This window comes from Athene cunicularia (assembly GCF_003259725.1).
Source record: "Athene cunicularia isolate RWA chromosome 9 unlocalized genomic scaffold, athCun1 chr9_part1, whole genome shotgun sequence".
Classification (NCBI taxonomy): Eukaryota; Metazoa; Chordata; class Aves; order Strigiformes; family Strigidae; genus Athene; species Athene cunicularia.
This window is the reverse complement of record NW_020799110.1, coordinates 14,446,050-14,462,750: the sequence shown is the minus strand read 5'-3', so window position 1 is coordinate 14,462,750 and position 16,701 is coordinate 14,446,050. Positions and strand designations below refer to the sequence as shown.

General features: G+C 52.5%; 1 protein-coding gene across 1 annotated transcript in view; it reads left to right on the top strand.

Annotated features, from left to right (window-relative positions):
* Positions 1-16,701, top strand: part of XXYLT1 (xyloside xylosyltransferase 1) — a 34,255-nt gene that overhangs the window by 11,422 nt on the left and 6,132 nt on the right. Inside the window, exon 3 of the mRNA XM_026854992.1 lies at positions 7,452-7,584. Coding sequence (XP_026710793.1) covers positions 7,452-7,584 — 133 coding nt within the window. The remainder of the gene's footprint in view (positions 1-7,451; positions 7,585-16,701) is intronic.

The following is a 16,701-nucleotide window of genomic DNA, read 5'->3' as shown; positions in this document are numbered from 1 at the left end:
CTGCAACTCCAAAAAGTGTCTTCACACTCCTGCCCCAGTGGCACCATGTATTGAATACACAACAAGCAGCACTTCCAGCTCCATCTTGAAAGCTGTCATGTGCTCAATGATGTCTCTGCCTTGGAGTCTGGTTAAGAGCCAAGGTGTTGAGCACCATTAAATATAGTCCCTCAGACCTTGATGGATTATGAGGAGACACTTGGATGCACAGAAAAAATTAATTTCCTGGAACAAAATGCATCCATCTTCTTCTGACTCTTCCCCATCCCTCTGGAGATGGCTGTAGGGTGTGGAACAAGGCAAGCAGGGCAATGCTGCCATCAGTACCTGGGGCCATTGCTGCTGCACTAGACCCTTGAGCTCACCCAGGTGCCTGCCCTGTGTGGGTGGTAGGGATGATTTGTCATCTGTCTCTGGCAGGCAGCCTAATTTTTTAATTAGCCAATAGGCTCAAATTGCTGTGAAACAGCTGCTGCTCTGCTCTGCTGATTGCTTAATTGGTGCTGCAGAAACCTGGTTAGTGGCTGAGGTGCTTAGGTATGTCCCCTCTCGCCTCCTGCCCTCCCCTGGCACCCTGTTTGCTGGGAGGGGAGGCTGTTCGATGGGGAGAGGTGCTGCTATGCTGCCCCAAGTAACAGAGGTGACCCTTGGCTCCACGGCAGAGGTGGGGATCTGTGTTTAAGCAGGCAGCTGAAAGGTAAGCTGTCTGCACTTTGGCAAGCCCTGCTGGTACAGGGGTTTGTAGGATTGTCTTATTTTGGGAGGGTGGGCTCTGGAGCAGCACCAAATCCTGGGAGGGGGGACTGCAGCCCCTCCTGTCACCAGCATTTGCAATAAGCTCTGTGGAGTGTGTTGTGTTTGCACACATATGTGCCTGCCCCTTCCTCAGCTGCCTTCCTCTGGGCAAGGCTCTCCAGTGCTGTTGGGGTCAGCTGTGAAGGCAACGGTGATTAATCCTGGAAGCAGAGGAGGAGACTTTGTGGAGAAAATAAGGCCTGGCAGGGGAAGCGCACGGCCACAGAGGAAGCTGCTCACAGCCCTGCTGACAGCAGGAGGGAGAGAGGTCGGGGGCAGCCAGCAGTGCAAGGGGCTGAGCCAAGCATAGGGAGCCTCTAATGAAAGGCAAGATGGAGAACCTAGTGTGTTTGTGTTAATAAACTATCCGTATCCACACTGGGCTTGTGGTGCTGGCAGCACCGCCTGGCACTGCAGCTGTGCTCGTGCTCTGCTTCCCACTGCAGCCGAGGCTTTTGGGGGCAGCTGGCGGCTGCTGCTGCTGCAGGCAGTGCCCTCTGGGTTGCACAAGGACCTTCCAGAGCCTGTTGCCTGCCCTGTGCCCACGCCCGGCCTTGGTGCTGGCTGTGGGAGTGGTGTTTTCCTTGGCCACACGTCCCTCTGAGCCGGTGAGGGCGGAGGATCCTGGTTTCACAGCCAGCACGGGCAGCTTTGCAGAGTTGTGTGTTGCTGCTGGCAGGCACGCTGCCCGCTGGAGCAGGGGCTGCTGCCGTCCTGCTCCAGGAGGTTTATTGCCCACGCCAGTGATCCGAAAGCTGCTGTCAGTCCTTCACAGCTCCTGCTTTCCTTGGGATCTCACCCTGTTGTGATGGGGACAGCTAAAAAAATCCTGGCTAAAAAAAATCATGGGTAGTCAGAGCCAAACTCAAAGTGATGGAGAGAGGTGGAGGGGAAGCTGTCCAGGTGTGCCCAGCATTTGCAGACCAGCAGACTTGAGCCCTCCAGCCCTGCTGACCCCAACTCAGAGAGCCTGGGTCTCCCAGCCCTCTTCCTTCTGACGGTTCAAATCAAGTGTCAAAATGCACAGCTACCCCCTGGCCCTCTTGAGACCCCGGCAGCAGCCCCGCAGCACCCAGAGCTGCAGCCAGCAGGGGACACTCCCGTCCCTTCGCTGCACAGTGACCCCCATGCTGACTGCAGCTACTGCTGTCCCTGCAGAAGGGTCTCTGAGCTGCTCTGAATTCGGCAGCTGTCTGTCCCTGCCCACTGCCCTGCCCTTGCGAGGCTGTTGCCCCCCATGCTCGCTGCAGAAGGATGGAGGGGGCTCCTGCCTCCTTGCGTTGCAGGGCTCATTGCCGCTGTCTCTGTGGGGAAAGGTGAAGCGGCGTGCTCGGGTTGTGCAGCACACGCAATCATCAATCCCGTGGTGTCCTCCTTGATCTTGCCTCTTCTGCTCTGCATGGGCACAAAGCGCCAGCCTCTGTCCCCAAAAGTTGCTGCTGTGATGCAGAGGAGGTGCAGGGAGGTTGATGTGCTCCCATATGATATGGTTGGAGGAGTCCCTCCTCATTGGCATGGTGGACCAGGGTGCTTAGGTCCTTAAAAACAAGTCTGTTGAGACAGGTGGAGAGCCCAGTGCAGAGGCTGAGGGAAGCAGAGCCAAATTGCCACCAGTGTGTTGGTGATGGGCATCTGCCTCAGGAGTGTGTGTGAGATGTGGGCACAGTGCAGCCTGGCTGGGTGGTGGCCTGTCCGCTTCTGCCATCCCACTGATCCCTGCAGGGTCTCCACTGCCAGACGAGCTGCAGGCAGGATTTTATACTCTCGAGAGAGAGTTGAGCTTGTGCCAACGCAAGTCTGTCAGTGGGCTGGAGAGCTACACCACCTCCGGGAGGTTTCAGTTCTTGCTGCTTCTGGTCTAAAGCTGTTAAACCACTGCTCAGTTAGCAGCGATTAAGACCATGCCATTTGCAGGACAGCTTTTGCCCTTTGTGTTGTGATGGCCACTCTCCATTTTGCTATTTGTTCCTGAACACAAGTTACTATTTTCACTCTTTTCCCCTCTCCACAGAGCGATGGTGGCTGCTTGGTGGTGGCATGCCTCTGTCCCTGTCTGGCATGGTTTGTATGGAAGAAGAGGGTTGGGAGCTGAGGCCAGCGCTGACATCCCAGCCCTGTGCCTGCTGTTTGGGCTTGGATTTGCCAGGGTAGCAATCCTCATACAGAGAAAGTTGTTGGGATGAGTGTGAATGAGTTTGCCTGCAGAATAGCCTGTGCTGCCTGCAGAGGCCAGGCTGCAGGGCTGCGGGGTCTTGCTCTTCTGCCTTGGGCTTCCCACACCTACATCCGGTGTCCAGGAGGTTTGTAGATCGTGTAGGTGCCTCTCAAATCATATGTTTTACTCCAGAGACTAGTTTTGGCCATCACTAGGTGACCTGTGGAACTGTTCATGGAGGGCAGCAGCATTGTCCATGCCATGGGGGGTGAACACTGCTGCTGCTGCCTGCCTCTGCCCTGGCTGTCTGCAGCACTGAGGAGGCAACAACTCACTGGTGGCAAAGGTGCTGGAGCAGAACATGGCAAAGAGCTGAGAAGGGCATCTCCTTTGCTCCCATCAGGTTTCTAGCTGGCAGCTGATGTTCCCAGAGCAGCCAAGGGAGTTGTGCCCACAGGCTTATGTGCTTGACAGTTTCTCTCAGGCTCTGTTCAGGCTCTTGCCTTTGCATTTCCTCTTCTCCTGACCCTCCATCCATCATCCATTCACTTTCCTGTAGTTTCAAATCCACTATTTAAATCTCTTGCAGGCCATTCCCTCAACTCAATCTAGGGGAAAGTAGTCCTAGCCTACAGTCAGGCTCAAGGCTGCAGGTCAGGAAGGGCTGGAGGGGTAACATCTGCTGCTCAGTACACAGTGTCCCCAGAGCTCTGGCTGGCACAGCCACAGCAGCACTCCTCCTCCCTGTGCTCCCCTGCTTCAACTCCTGCCTGACTCTTCTGAGAAGTGCAGTTTGTTCTGAAGGGTCATGCCACGTGTTGGTGGGGTGGTCTGGCTCGCTACACGCCCACCTGCTCCCCTCCTGCTCTGTCCCCACTGTGCCATGGGGCATGGCATGGGGTCGGTGCCTCCTGGAAAGGGCCATCAGACTAGCTCCAGAAGCTGCTCCCACCTGAGGGTCACCTGGGTGCTGCTCAGAGCATCCAGACAACCCACCGAGCCCACCGGCACACACCTGGAGTGCCTGCCAGCAGCTGAGTCCTGGTGCAAGGCAGCTTGGGCACCGGTGGTGCCTTTCTCTCCTTGTTTCCAGCATCACAGACCCTGCTGCGGGCTCCACATCTCTGAAGCTGGTCTTTCTCTGGACATGGCTGGAGAGAGGGCTTGAGCCAAGCACGCAGAGCAGCCCTGCTGTGGCTGCTGGTACGAGGCTGCAATAAAACATTACGAGTTTTAAATGGGGCCAGCCTGTGCCGTAAAGCTGTCACTGCTAATGGAGATCACCTCTGCTTTGACTGGCATAACTCCCCTTTATACACTGTTGGCTGGAAGAGCCAGAGTTGAAGGGAGCAGAGGGTAATATACAGTATGGCAAAGGTAGAAAACTCGCTTGCTTAGCAAAACTCTCAGCCTTTTACCACATTTCCAGCTGGACCTCTCCAAGCAGTTTGTGTCTAAGAGAGCATGCAGTTCCTCCACCCCTACATGGCAGCCAGGACAAAGCGCTTGGTAAAAGGGTGAAGAGCACGATACATCATAAATATTAGTGCCTGGCCCCTTGCCAGTCCCAGGCAGAGAAACCATCTTGGCCATTAATCTGTCTGTGCAAGCTGAATCTGGCAAAGTGGATCTTAACGTCACTCGTGCTCATTTTTGTCTCAGTGTTGCAGTTCATGCTTACTTAAAAAGAAAAGGAAAAGTACTTTGTGCTCTCTGAGTCTAATTTGTTAATGAGTTTTTCGTGAGGGGCTCTGCTAGCACAACATGGGACCAGTGCACAGTGGGGGTGAGCCAACCACAGGGAGCCTCTAACGAAGGGCAGGATGGAGAACCCAGCATGTTTGTGTAAATAAACCGTGTATATCTATGCTGGGCTTGTTGTGGCACTGGCATCACTGCCTGGCGCTGCAGCTGTGCTCGTGCTCTGCTCCGCACTGCAGCCGAGGCTTTTGGGGGCATCTGGTTGCTGCTGCTGCTGGGCAGCACCCCCCGGGTTGCACAGGGACCCTCCAGAGTCTGTTACCCACAGGGCTGCTGGGGCAGGCAGGACTGGGATTGGAGCTTTCCCCAAGCTCAGCTTTCATTCTCTGCTGTGATTAATTGCAGTTAATGCTTGTCTGTAATTTTAGAGAACAATTGGATGACGTGCCTCACAGTTGATTTAATTGAAACCTGATGAGGTGTCAGAAGGCTGCTGTGCACCGGGGTGAGTTGTGCTATGATCCCCTGGGGAGCCCATTCCCTCTCCCCATCCTCAGCAGTGCCCTGCTTCTCTTGGGCTAAGCTTGTGCTGTAGGTCCGGGATCTCCTCAACCTGGAGTTTTGTGACCAGTCTGGATATTCTCAAGTGCAACAGTGTTAAGGATTTGGGGGTTTTGCACTGCCGTGGTATGGACCACTGAGGAGGTTTGGGGTATTTGGGATAAATGTCTCATTCCCTGTTGCAGAAATCCTCCAGTCTGCCTATTCATCTGCTTGAGCTGTGCTAGCGATTTCTAAGGCAGTTAGGAAGGCTGAGGGAAATTGCTTTCAGGTCAAGACCTGCTTTAGCCTGTAGTGAATTACTACGCCTGGGTTTTAAATCTTTGCAAACAGAGGATTATCGTGGTGGTAAATACGAGGTAGGCCTGGGGATTGCCGTACTGTCAGCTGAAGGGAGTGTGGCCTTTCCCTTTAGCAGATAGAGAGTGATGGATGTTAAAAAAATAAATTGAGATACAGCCTGAGTTGTAGCTTACATACTATTTCTCCTTGATTTATATTTCTGCTTGGATGCCTTGCAGAGTAAGCAGTATATTTCTTGCTTAACCTCATGGGGCTTTTTCCTTCTTAAATGAAGAAAGCATGGACCCATTGCCAAGAGCCCTGGATTAGTGCAGGATCTGCAAAAAATTCAGAGTTGCTCTGCAGCCCAGCGTCTGCTTGAAACACAGACACCAAGTGACGAACGCATTTCAAATGGCAAAGCCACATTCCTGTGCTTAAGCGTAGCTGCCTGTGCCTGGCTGCTCTTGTCCCGACGGTGGCTTTGGGGCCTGAAAACAGAGCAATTGCTTCCTGCCCTCAGCAGGGGTAGCCAACAGCCTGTCCCAAGCGTGGCAGGGTGAGGAACTACAGTGGTGTGAAGGCTGGAGTATGGACATGAGCCCAGAAACACTAGCCTGCTGGGAAGCCCTGCCCATACCCATGGAGGATGCAGGCAGGCTGGACTCATCCTTCCTTCTGCCTGCAAGTACTAGGCAGGAGGAAGGATGAGGGCCTGGTTCACTAGTTGCCATGAAAGCAGTGGTGACATGCACACCTACCCTGCAGGAATCTCTAATGGCACTTGTATGTGATGAGTGGGGCCGAAACAGGTTGACACAGTCTTTATAATCCAATTAATGCCAAGTGCTAAGCAACCCAACGAATTTGCTCTTCGCTTTTATAACACATATAAATAGCAGTGACATTACATAATGCTACTGGGGATGGCTCCACTCCATTCACAGTCCCCAAGTGGGGCTGAGCTTGGCTGGCCGGAAGATGACCATGGCTTTGACTGGGGCCAGGGAAACACATCCAAAGGTTCTGATCTCCCGGAGCATTTACGTTTGCTGCATTCTACCATATCACCAGCCCAGGACAAGCAGTCTTGATGAGGCGCATCTCCTGCACCCTCTCCCAAGCAACATCTCCATCAATTGGTCTCCTTGCTGCAGAGGAGACTATGACAAGTGCAGGCAGGGGCCTGAGCTGGTTAACGAGCTCTGGCATGGCCTCGATAATTATGTGCTTCAGCCTCTTCTCACTCTCAGCTTTCCCACTGAAAGTGGAAGATGCTTCTATGTCTGCATGACCCTCTTTGTCTCTGACAGAGTACCACCATCAATAATGGTTTTCCAGGTTGCTGCAGACTGTCAGCCTGTAATTTCTGCCCTTGGGGAAGCCCATGTCAGGCTGCTGGCAGCTAACAAGCTTGTGCAGGTATTACTGAGGGTGTCATGTGGCTGAATTATTGATTGTCCATGATGGGGATTGCTCTTAAAGCTAGGGATGGATGTTCTGTGGGCTGGAGCCGGGAAGTGCTTATGGAGTTGTTAGCTTTTCCTAGAAGTAGGTAGCAGAAGGTGAGCATGGGGTTTTGTTTGACTGCTCTTGCAGAAACGCTTCCATGAAAGGAAGAAGCTGGGTTGAAGCTACCTCTTGCTTTTGTCAGTCGTATGGAAAACCAGCTTCTGGAAGGAAAGAGGGAATGGAAAGAAGCGGGAGGCCACCATAAATAGTTTCTGAAGTAAATGATGCCTAAAATATGCATTGGTAAATGCCGTTATGATGGTTGAAGGTTGGTAGCTTTATGTAGAGGTTGCAGCTGGATTGCGTTTGCCATGAATTGGCTGAGTCTTGCCCATGGGGCTGATTGCACCAAATCCTCATTGGGTATGATTTGTCAAGTAGCCTTTGGTAATCACCGGTTACAGTTTTGTCTTATATAGCTGACTTTTCCTCTTTCTGCTTTCAGAAATAACACAGATCATCCAGGTAGACTTGGACCTGAAGTATAAGACCAACATCCGAGATTTGTTTGATGAGTTCGACAACTTCCCGGAGGGAGCAGTCATTGGGATTGCCAGGGAGATGCAGCCAGTGTACAGGTACGATCAGCTCCCTGTGGGGAACGGGGTGGGCAGCAGATGACTGGTGTGTCTTCTCTGCAACTCAGGTTGGTCTTTGGAAGAAAATCTAGGGGGAAGCAGTCTCCATGCTTTAATCCCTGTGTGGGGACTTAATCCGAAATGTGTAGGTCGGTATGAACAAAGTGTACGAGTGTCGCTGTTGGTTTCCTTGTTCTCATACACCATCACAAAGCTTCCGGAGCTGGGCTCCTGGGCATTGGTGCCAAAATCCATACCTATATTAATACACGTCTACTAGAGGTGTATTTTCCCAGCCATGCCTGCTGACATGTTGTGATTGCATTCTGGGGCATCAGTTTGTATGATGGGGCTCAGTGTTGAATATTGCAGAGAGCAGGGGTTGAGTTTGGGCAACAGTGGGTTCTGGGTCCCTGGAGTATCAGTACACCTTCTGCTCCCTCAGGGAAGATTGAGTGAGCAACTCTGTTGGTGACCTGGGCTTGCAAGCATGAGGATAGCCCCATGGTCACTTGCTCTTCAGACTCTTGGTTCAGCAGCCGGTGCTGACTGTGGTGCCAGCTGGTGGTGGGAGCCGCACACTGAGGGGTGGCTCAGATCTTCTTGCCCATGGCACACCAGTGGGCTTCAGGGACACAGGTATTTCTAGGCTGGTGCTTAAAGAAGTTGGTTTAGTTTAGCCTGCATTGTTGCAAAGATGAACCTCAGGTTTTGTTTTAATCCAGGGTGGATCAGATCATCAGCTCAGGATGCCTTAATGGCTTCTTGGCTGAGCAGAGTTTGAGCATCTGAGATGGCTTGGCTAGATTTGCTAATCCTAATGGAAATGTTCTTGGAGGAAGATAAAAAAGCTTAAGAGCTCTGTATGTCTTTTCCTTCCCTATTGGAAGTCTTAGTAGTGAGATCAATAACTGAACCTCCTAAGAAATGTCCAGCAGCGTTGTTGGACAAAGACTGAGTTGCAGAGGTCTGGAGCAGCCTTTCCTGCTGCATGTGCATCTGGATGAGATGAGGGTGGAGACAGAGGGAAGTTCACCCACAGGGGATTGATGGTCATTATTCACCACCAATCATTTCCTAGAAGCCCAAGCTGGCTGAGAGCATGCTCAATGAGAACATTTCTGGTTGCTCAAACTGCAGGAGTCGCCACTATTTCCGGACTGGAAAAAAGACATTTCTGTGCACATGGCAGAAGTGTCTCCTTGCCTCCCAGCTTGTGCTTTTGGCAGGGAGAGCTGGGACCAGAGGAACACGGATGCTGAGGTCTCATCTGCATAGTGCAGTACCATGCTTGGAGCATGGAGAGCTCTTCTATCTGCTTTGGGTGCTCTGGCAGGATTTTGATGTCCAAAATGATAAATTCAGCCCCAGTTAATCATATACAATTGTTAGAGCTTAAAGCAGGATGGATGGAGCAGTGACAGTTGAGTGTGGCTGCGGGGCTGTATTGGACTGTCAGCCTCAGTCAGCGCTGCACAGTGGGGCAGATCCCGTTCGTTAGCAGAGCAGCCTGTAGTGGAATAAATTAAGCGTTTGTTTGCCTGCAGTTAGTCCTTGGTGGAATCACTCCATGTTTCTGTCTCTGCGGGGATCCGTTTTGCATTATCTCCAGGCATAGCTAGGGAGCAGGGATGGTGTTATGCTGCCTGGATGTGGTTTGTGGGACTGGGCGTGTCTGGAAGGGACCAGGTTAAGCCTTGGGGTGATCCACTGGAGGGAGAGATCTCTGGCATGGCAGGGGACAAGGCACGGGACTGCAGAGCTGAGCACAGAATATATGACCCAAGCCGAAGCCACACTCTCCCTCCTCCTGCCACCCACGGTGGGGACAAACAAGCCAAGCAAGAACAGCCCTCACAAGCTGCATTTTTGGGCTGAACTTTCTGTTGTTGCAGTTTTGACATTCTGGGTCACTTTGGGCTATGTTGTGCTTTTCTTCTTGTGCTGTTTTGATCTTCATGTAAAAACAAGTTCCTGATCCTCCTTGTTGCCAGCTCACCCGGCGCGGGGCAAGATGTGCAAACGCCAGCCTGCCCTCCCACCAAGCCCCCTGCCCTGCGGGGCTCACACCTCGCTGCTCACAGGGTTTCCAGACGAAAACGTGAGCTGACAAAGCATGAGTGTCCTCATAAAAAAAAAAAATTATCTTTGCTATTTTTATACTTTTACCATGATAAAAATGTGTCGTAGGTGTGAAATAAGAGGTGCCAGCTCCAGCTGTGTGATTTGCCACATGCGTGGGCTTGAAGCATCAGTTGGGAAGGCAGTTGTGGGGGTGGAGGAGGGTTTCAGGGTGATGGCAGGGTCTTTCCATTGCCACTCATTTTTTCCTCCCCATATCATGCAGCTCTTTGCAGCACCAACTTTGCCCCAGTGTGGGGCAAAACATCAGAGAGCTTGGGGTGAGTCAGCAGAGCTTTCCTGAGCTTGCTTGTGGGACTGTGGACCGGCACCCCGGGGCAGGGTGAGCCGGTGGCTGGGAAAGCTCTGGGTACCATCCATCTTCCCCTCTCTGTAACAGTGGAGAAGATGGATGGAGATCAATCTACTTGGCTGTGTTGGATCCTTGTTGCCTACTTGGCCCATCAGAGGAGGTAGCTGTGTGCAGACCAGCATATTTTGTAGATGATGCACTATTTTCTGGGAGGCAGTGTTGTTCCCACCAGCTGCCTGTTGGCTGTCCGGCTGTAGGCTGCGCTTTCCAGGCACAAGCTGGGACTCACAAGGCTCAGGCTGCTATGCTGCTGCACTGAGCAGTGCTGGGCACAGACACTTGCGGGAAACGAAGGAGTAAGAGAACAGCAAATAGGAAATGTCCCGGAGCCTGCCTGCATATCCTGAAGGTAGGGGGAAACCTCCAGACAGCAAAACAGGATGGCACAGGAGCATTTCCATTTGTTTGACTCATGCTGAAACAATGCCCGGCCACTGTTTGTCTTGGACAAACTCATTTCTCTGAGCAACAGGATCTCCTGGCCCTCCTGCAAGGCAAATGGTGGGGTTTAACTGTTATGCAGCCTGGGGCCGGCCTGTCCTTTGGGGTTGCCCAGGGTGGGTTGGAGTGGCCTGAGAGTGGTAGCTCCTGCTGAAGCTGTGTGTGGATCCCTCTGCAGATCCATTTCCCCACCGTGCCCTGCAGGGGTTCGGGGTGTGGAGGGGGAAGTGGCAGGAGTTGGTCTGATGTCCGAGGCTGTTGGTATCAGGTTTACTTCTCTCCAGCAGCAGTGGGGGAAGCGGCACTCTGTTCGTGAGTCAGGAGTGTTGTGCCTCCTGTGGCTTTTGGATCCAATGTGTAACACAGGGTACGGTCAACACCTCTGTGGACAGGGCCACAGGCAGAGCTTCAGCCCACAAGAGGCTGCCAGGGTTGTTGGGGACACTGGTACTATGCACTAGGCTTGTAGACGCTGGTAGGCTTTCCATGTCAGCACTGGATGCCTCCTGCCAGACTGATGCTTGCATGCTGGCCTGCAGGCAGAGCCTCTTCCCAGCACAGACATAGGCCTGCTTATGTGTCTGCCTGCACAGGATCCATGCCACGGCCAAGACTGAGAGCTCCTGTGTCAGTGAGAATGGTTTTGATGAAAAGATTAAAATCTGCATCTGAACTTTGCCTGGTCCAAAAGGCTTTCCATGCAAGGAGTGTTTCTGCAGAATCATAACCTTAATTAAAAATCCTGTTGTCCACTGCAGCATTTCAGCTACTCAGGCATGCTGGCAATGTCCTGTTCACCAGGCTGCAGAGGGCAGGTGATGATGCTCTGTATAAATATTTATGTTGCACTGGGCCTTCCATGTGAGATTCTGGCCAAACTGAGAAGTATGGGCCCTGCTGTGCTCTTAGCCCGACTAAGAAACATGCAGGCAAGCGTTGCAAATGCAGCCAGCAAGGCAGCTATTAGGCTGGCAGGCAAAGTCCCTGTTCTCCCCAGGGCATGCATGAGGTGTGTGCCTGGCCCAGGGAGTGGCATAGCCGCAGTCCCAGCTGCGATGGGTCTGAGTGATGGGAAGAATAGCACAGCTTGCTGCGGGTCAGCCTCCTGAGCAGGCATGAGCAGTCCAGGCTGCGTGGGGGCACAGCAGAGCTCTCTGTCAGGGCACAGTGAGGGCATCCGCATGCGGATGCTGCTGCAGCCTCGACCTCCCCTGGGCCTCTGTGCCAGCCTGTGCTGTGTCAGCACTGCTGGGTGCCAAAGGGAGAAACCTCACAGTTTCAAAGCAGCCTTGTGGCTGAGGTGAATGGAGTAGGAAAACACTACGACACTCCCAGAAATGTCCTGAAAACTCTCCGATTACAGAAGGCAGAACTTAAACCCTGTTCTTACCGAGTTTCCTGGTTATAGATCCCTCCGGTCACGCTGGTGGTGTGTGAGAGGAAGCAGGACAGCAGTACTGATTGCACAGCTGCTCTCAGCAGCCTTGAGCTGACCCCAGACCAGCATGCCACACCATGCTCCCTGCTCCCACCCCATGGCCATCCCTGCCTGTTTCCTGCATGGTGCTGGTGGTGTTCCTAGCACTGCCATATTGTGGTGGGTTCTGGGTGCCAGCACTGCCTGGGGCCCTGAGTGCTGCCCCCTTAGAGGTTTTGTTGGGGAGGACCTAATCCACAGGTGCTCAGGCAGGTGCTTTTACCCCCTTGCTCCAGATGGGAGCAAGGCATCTGCTAGTTGCCTGTGGTGATGGACCTCGGGAGAGGTCCCAGACCTTCTCATGAGGTCCAAGGGTGCATGTAGCTGGGGCTGGAAGGGCAGCTGCTGCCTCTGTTCCTGATGTTAGACAAGATCTTCACTGCTGTCCCCCATGACAAGGAGCTAATAAAAGCTGGAGGCGTCTTGGGAATCCATAGTGCTGGAAATTATAAAAGTTTGTCCTGCAGGAAGGGATATCTACATCAAAGGGACAGCTACAGACTACAAAGGACCAACTCTTAAGTCCTTGTATGGCTGCAAGGCCATTTGCTTTTGCTTCTGCCTAAAACCTAGGAAGAGCTCAAACAGGACATTATTTTGTGGAAGAAAAAAGCTTTGTTTCTTCTTGTGATCGTGTGGGAGCTTCTGTAGGAATGCAGTGTGCCCTGTCACCTGAGTATGGTTTGTTTGAGAACTGGTAAAATAACCCTGAGAAGCCCATTAACGAGTGGAAGCAAGCCTGTGCAGCCTCCAGACCCAGAGGCACAGCACTTGCAGTGCTCCATGTTTGCTGGGAGCTCAGCAGCAGCGGTGCTAAGTCAGTTTGTCAGATGTTTGGAAGAGGAACAGAATTATCCTGGACTGTGAGCAGGCTAATGCTGAATCCACAGCCAGGCCAGACTGTCAGCGCATCTGGACTGAGACAGTACATCCTGTACCTTCTCCTGGGATGTTAAAAAACCCCAAAGTACTGCTGACAGCTGTGAGCAAGGAGGAGCAGCTGGGTTCCCTGGGTATCAGCTGAGGCAGCGGTGGCGGTTTTAAGATACAGCAGTGCAGGTGGGGTGTTGCCTGGGATGGGGCTTTCTGGAGTTGGTGATAACCATCTCCAGCAGGCAGGTCCTCCTGCCTGAGTTCACCTGGTTTTGTGGGCTCCTCATGCAGACAGGTTGCCCTGATTTGGAGACTTTGCTCTTTTCCAAGTGCTTTTGCCCTGGGGCAGCAGGGAGCTGCCTGCCACAACAGGCTCTGTATTTCCCAAGCCCCTCAATCAGCGAAGGCAGAATTTGCCTTGCCTGTGTCCTATCAGGCATGGTGATGCCAATGCTGCCCGACCGCAGTCCTGCACTCCTGCACTTTCAATTTTAAAGCATTTCGAGGCTTTGGCTTGATTTGTGGTGACTGCTGCTTCTTGATGTGTGGGGGAAGCAGTTCTGGGAATTCTTTGGCAATGGCTGCCAAGAAGCAGCCAAAATTACAGAACAAGCAGAACCTGCAAGGAACTGGCAGCAGAATTGATTTCAGGAATTCAGCATTACTTACTGATAAAAAATTATTTGAGAAGGTAAAAGATTTTGTTATTTACATCTGTGCACATCATTAATACATAGGACCTATTGCACTTACTCCCATTAGCAACCAAACCTGAAACGTCATTTAAACACAATGAATAAATTGGACAAGATCTGACAACCACAGCTGTGCATCAGTTAGCATGTATACTATTAGTAATATTAATGCTATTAACTGTCCCTTTTGAGATACTGGGCATTACAAACATGATTTTTTCTAACAACCAAGATACTTGTGTGCGTTTTAGTAAGGCAGTTGGGACTCCAATCAGGGGTTCAAGCTTTTCCTCAAAGGACTTTGCCATCCTGCAAAGAGCACAGGCAAGGGCTACCTGAGAAATTTGCCATGACTTTGCTACAGATTTTTTTTGCTGGCCATAGCACACGAGTCCAGGGTGTGTCAGGTGAGCAGGTATCGGTTAGCATACCTGCACTTGTCTTCAACTCATGAACTTCTCAATTTCAGCTCCTGAACACCTCAGTTTCAGTGACTAGAGGTAGGTGTCACACTGGTGGCATTTTGGGGTTGTCGGAGTACCTGGCTGCACTGGTAGATCATCAGACCCTGCACGTTAAACATTATGAGCAGGTATTTGCACAATTGTTGTTACCTTCTATGGTTACTTTTTTTGTCATGGGAGAGCATGAACTGAAGGAGCGGGGCCATGCTGGACAATGATGCTTTTTGGGAGGTCACAGCTTGGTTTGGGGTTGCTAAGAAAAATACTGTTCATGGGCAGTGGCAAGGCTCAAGCTGGCCTGTGTGGTGCAGGTATTCATGATTCCTTGCACCCCAGTGAAGGCTTTGCAGCATGGTATGGAGGGGAGTCTGGGCTGTAGATGCCAGCAGAGGTGTCAAACCAGCCCAGCTTGTCCCTTGAATCTGCTCTGGAAAGTGGTTGCTGGGATTGAGCATCTGGAGGTGGGGCAGGAGGAGCAGATGGGGCTGCTCTGGCAGCTGGAGGGCAGCTGGTTCCGCTCGGCCAAGGGGCTTCCTCACCAGCACTTGGTGGAGAAGGAGCTTCCGAGAGCTGAAGCCCTTTGAAGGAGGAACAAACAAACAAACAGCAGGAAATTGAGAGGTTTTGCTGCATAGCTGGGATGCTTTCTGGAGTGATGTGGTGCAGGGGCTGCACGATGAAGCTCCAAACAGTCCTCTGGAGGAGATCCCACAATGCCCTCCTGCTCCCTGAAGCTCAGTGATGGTTCCCTCCATGCCAGGACTCCCCTGTGGCAGCACAGTGTTCCACAAGCCAGGACTCCCAAAGGGGGATAGAGGGATGGAGGCCTTTTATATCTCCTCCTCACAGCAGCAGGTGAGCATCTGTCAAGGGAGAGCATCTCCCTTGTTCCTGAGAGTCCTGTTGGCCCGGGGCAAGCTGCCCACATCTCTGAAGCAAGCAGGAAAGCACTGCTGAAGCAGAGTCCATTCACAGTTGTTAACAGAAATCTGCCATTTTGGCAGTAATTACGCCTTTGGTGTTTTTTAGTGCCCCCATGAATGGCCTGGCCCCCGTCCTTCCCCAGTGCTGAATGAGCAGATGGCCTGACAAACAGCCGATGGCTCTGCACCGCTGCTAGTGCCATGGCATTTGGTCTGTAGAGGGAAGGAAACCGGTGTGACCCAGACAGGGATTTGTGGTCCACCTCTGTTCAGAGGGTCATTTTAGCATCAGCATGAGGCGCAAAAATTTCAGATGGTGAGGGGGGCCAGCCTTTAAAATCTGTGTCCCAAGGAAAGATTTTGCTTGCAAGCTGCATTTGTGAGTTGCTACTAATCACCTATTTACGTGTGCTCATTTTTGGACTGCTAAGTCCACGTAGAAATGTAATCATTGAGAATCAATTTGCTGCTCCAAATACAGACCTTTTAAAAGCTTGGCATGCAGACTGTGCTGTAGTAGAGACCAGCGCTGTACAGACATAATTTGTGCAGTACGTGAGAAGTTTATTAAGGAATTACTGATGTCTTCATTGAAGAGCTCAGTCTGTTGGTTAGTCAGCATTTTCCATGCAAGGGCTGAAGGTCCTGCCTGAGCTGGACCCTCTCCCTGAACCCACTGGAGGAGGGTAAGATGGTCCCAGTGTGCACACCAGCACATCCTGCCCTTTGTATGGGGCTGGGAATCGGGGTTGCTTTGCCCCAGGGTGATGTTCCCCCACGGAGTTGAGGTGTCCTGCTGCCTTGGCGATGCCGTTGCACATCGTTGGGTGCACAGTGCTCCCATGAAGCACGGAGCCGGGATTTCCTGGGTTACACAAGCTGCTTCAGCCTCAGCTAATGCACTCCAGACCAGGCTGGTACTGAACCTGCCGCCTCAGCTCCTTAAGGGGTTTAGCGTGTGCACATGGGAAATTAGCAACAAGGACCACTTTGTTGCAAAGCCTCTGTCTGCAGCCGGGCTGAGCTTGCCCCACCAAGGTCCAGCTGCGCTGGGTCAGGAGAGAGGAGTGTGGGTCGAATCCTGCTCTGGGTACAGCCCTGGGGGCAGCTCCATCCCTGTGGCTGAGGCAGAAGCTCAGAAGGGCCTGTCTTCACTGCAGCGATGCCTTTTGGTGGAGGGGGAGCTGAAGGAAAGGGACACAGTCTTTCCCTGAGGGTTAATCTTGGTCAGAGTAGAGTGGTAGTAGGGGGGTGGTGGCTGCTTGCCACAGTGAGGTTTAGCCAGGAAGAGGGGAAGGGTGCAGGGAGGTTTCTTGGCTGTGCTTGCTCTTCTTGCTGAGGATTAGGGGGGAAAGGCACTGTCATCCCCAGAACAGATGACACAGTCATCCCTGTGCCATCACTTCCCACTGCCCACACTCTCCCCTCTGGGTGATACAGAAACCACTGGTGGGGGGTCCTCCAGGGTGCTGTGGGAGCCAGGTTGCTTTTAAGCCTGCATCTGCTGTCCCCAGAAGCCTTTAGAGTTATTTACTCTCTCTGTTTGCTCTCTCCCCCTCCATTTCAAACGCATCCACCCCTCCCCATCAGGATGCTGCATACTTCCCACTGGGCCTCCCAGCCCATCCACTGCCTCAGCCGGCTCGCCAGGGCCCTGCAGGTACTGGGCACTAGCCAGTGGGCAGCTTGGCCAGGGGTTGCTCGCGGCGGGGACCACAGCCTCGCACTGCTGCATGGGGGGGTTCCCAGA